Source organism: Limulus polyphemus, unplaced genomic scaffold (assembly GCF_000517525.1).
Source record: "Limulus polyphemus unplaced genomic scaffold, Limulus_polyphemus-2.1.2 Scaffold545, whole genome shotgun sequence".
NCBI classification, from domain to species: Eukaryota; Metazoa; Arthropoda; class Merostomata; order Xiphosura; family Limulidae; genus Limulus; species Limulus polyphemus.
Genome location: NW_013666155.1, coordinates 102,730 through 105,154, shown reverse-complemented (window position 1 = coordinate 105,154; position 2,425 = coordinate 102,730). Strand labels below are relative to the sequence as shown.

The following is a 2,425-nucleotide window of genomic DNA, read 5'->3' as shown; positions in this document are numbered from 1 at the left end:
CAATTTTTCCACCATGATGAATAACTGCCCAAACATGTACTGCACTACCTCCTGTGTGTTCTCTGTGGGAAAGGCAGTCTTTCCTCATCTGTTCTCCAGGCAAACGATGTTGTCTTGCACAAGTTATACAGTTAAGGCAGTGAATTCTAGTTAATATCGGTTTGCAGATAGCCCTTGCAAAATAATCTTGTTTGGTCAATCTTCTATTCACTGTTCTTCTGGATACCCTATAATGAATGTGTTCATTTAATATCTATTGTAAGATGTTGCAAGACTTTTTTCGACCTTGACGTGTTAACCTGATCAAAACACAATCATCTCAGGCAGTAGTTTTCTGATGTCTACCAGTAGAACAATTTGACGCTCTATAGCTTCTGACATGAGGCATGACTTTACATCAAGTACAGGGAAATTGTCTACACAAGGCGTTGATCTGTTTCGAAAAAGATTAAAGCGAAAGCACACTCTTTTATACAAAACAGATGTGTGTGTGTGTGTGTGTTATTTGACGAACTAGTACTCCAAACAACTCATACAGACCAAAATAACAACTCATACATGTTTGTCTGATTATACGCTACCTTCTCTATTAGTACTCATGCATATAGACAATAACATCAGTATAGAACAGTATGTAAACATTTTGGCCAAGACTGTATTAACAATGGTTTGAACCTTTGTATTGTAATGTGTTTCATAAAGACAACAATTTGAAATGGTTCTTTCTTTGTTGTACATTATCTGCATTTAGAAATCATGAGTATATAACTCACATAGGCCGTTACACATTTCACACCATCCTCAAACCGTGAAAACACTGCTCCAATTCCACTACTACAGGCTTCACTATCCAACAAGAATTTAAAGTGTCCTGTCATTGATACACCAGCACAAGAACTTCCATTACAACACACTTCAGGGACATGAATGCTTCATCACATTTCTCAGTACACCTAAAATATATATTGACTTTAGTAAAATCAGACAGTAGGGTGGCAGTCTTGAAGGAATTAGCCACAAACCATCATTAATATGAAGCATTTTCCAGGATACTTTATAGTTCACACTCTGTTAATATGTCATTTCTCCCAATAATGTGACTGAGAAATTTTACTTCTGTGTGCATTAGTGCACACTTCTCATGTTTCAATTTAAACCCAAATAAACAGTAGGTTCAAGTGTGTGACCAAATATAAAAACATCATTCACGCAAACCAAGCATTTCAGACTCTTAAGCATGGGCTCCATTAATTTTTTGAAGGTGGTTGAGGAGTTGCACAGGCCAAATGGTATGACTTGGAAATTTTACAGACTATGTAAAGTGTTAAATACACTTTAGGCTCTGCTTTCAACATACAACTCGACTTGCCAGTATCTAGAGGCCAGTAATGAACATTTAGCACCTTTCAATGCTGCTTATGACAACAGAAAGGCACTAGCACATCATAAATCAATGCAGAAGCTGCACGTGCCATCTGTATTTTTGAAAATCACTACTAGAGATGGCCATGTACTTTTGCAGAGGATGATATGACCCTGGCTATATTCTCAATACTCTAAAGAAGCCTATGCAGCAGTTGTGTAGTTTGATGAGTATTCCTGCTGGTGCTAGTGATTTCTGTTCAACCCAGTCAGCCACTTGGTCTCACAACACTTTTAATCAACACTTTTAATCAACAGGTCACTGACCACTAGCCACGTGGTTTAATCCAGATTATTTGCACAATCCGCAACCAGGGACTTCATCTGTTTAAGAGCTGTGTACTTGTTTGCTGATACAGGCAATGAATGTAACCCTTACGTTACTGCCAACTGCTCATAACTGAAGACCACCACAAACAGTGCATCCCCATTAACACAGATTACTGTCCAAGCCAATGCTGCCTGGTTTCTAGATAATAGGCAATTCACCTCATTCATCGGTTCTACAACTGCATTACATAGTACCAAGGCACTTGTTTGTGGTAAATCACAGATCATGATCTGTATACATGGAGGAATGATGACCCCTTCTTTTACGTACACTTATGCTACTGAATCTTCTTGGGCCTATTATGGCCAGCACTAGATGTTGTTGTTATTTTTAGGGAAGCTCAGTTCTCTTGTTTTACAAGTGAAACTGAATGCAAGGTTCTGTAGAATCCCTATGTCAGCACCTAGATTGGTAACTACTACCTTTGCATAGTATCTCACAGGTTCTAGATGTAGTTAGAGATCTGCTTCACCAGACACATTTCGCCTACCATCACCTTGATGAAGTCGATGTTAACTGAATAAAGTGGTGCCTGATACATGGTGATGTCTACCAGTGTCCTGGCCACTCCTGTATCATCCTAAAACTCCATATCTCATCTTTTCTTTTTACAAGATCCAACAAGGCCTGCTAGAGCCAAGCTGTTTACTACAGCTTGTAGCACAAGCTTTC

General features: G+C 38.8%; 1 protein-coding gene across 1 annotated transcript in view; it reads left to right on the top strand.

Annotated features, from left to right (window-relative positions):
• The first annotated feature begins 1,237 nt into the window (after positions 1-1,237).
• The window catches only part of LOC106459002 (serine/threonine-protein kinase 33-like), a 26,266-nt gene continuing 25,078 nt past the window's right edge, over positions 1,238-2,425 (top strand). The window contains exon 1 of the mRNA XM_022385377.1: positions 1,238-1,289. Coding sequence (XP_022241085.1) covers positions 1,238-1,289 — 52 coding nt within the window. The remainder of the gene's footprint in view (positions 1,290-2,425) is intronic.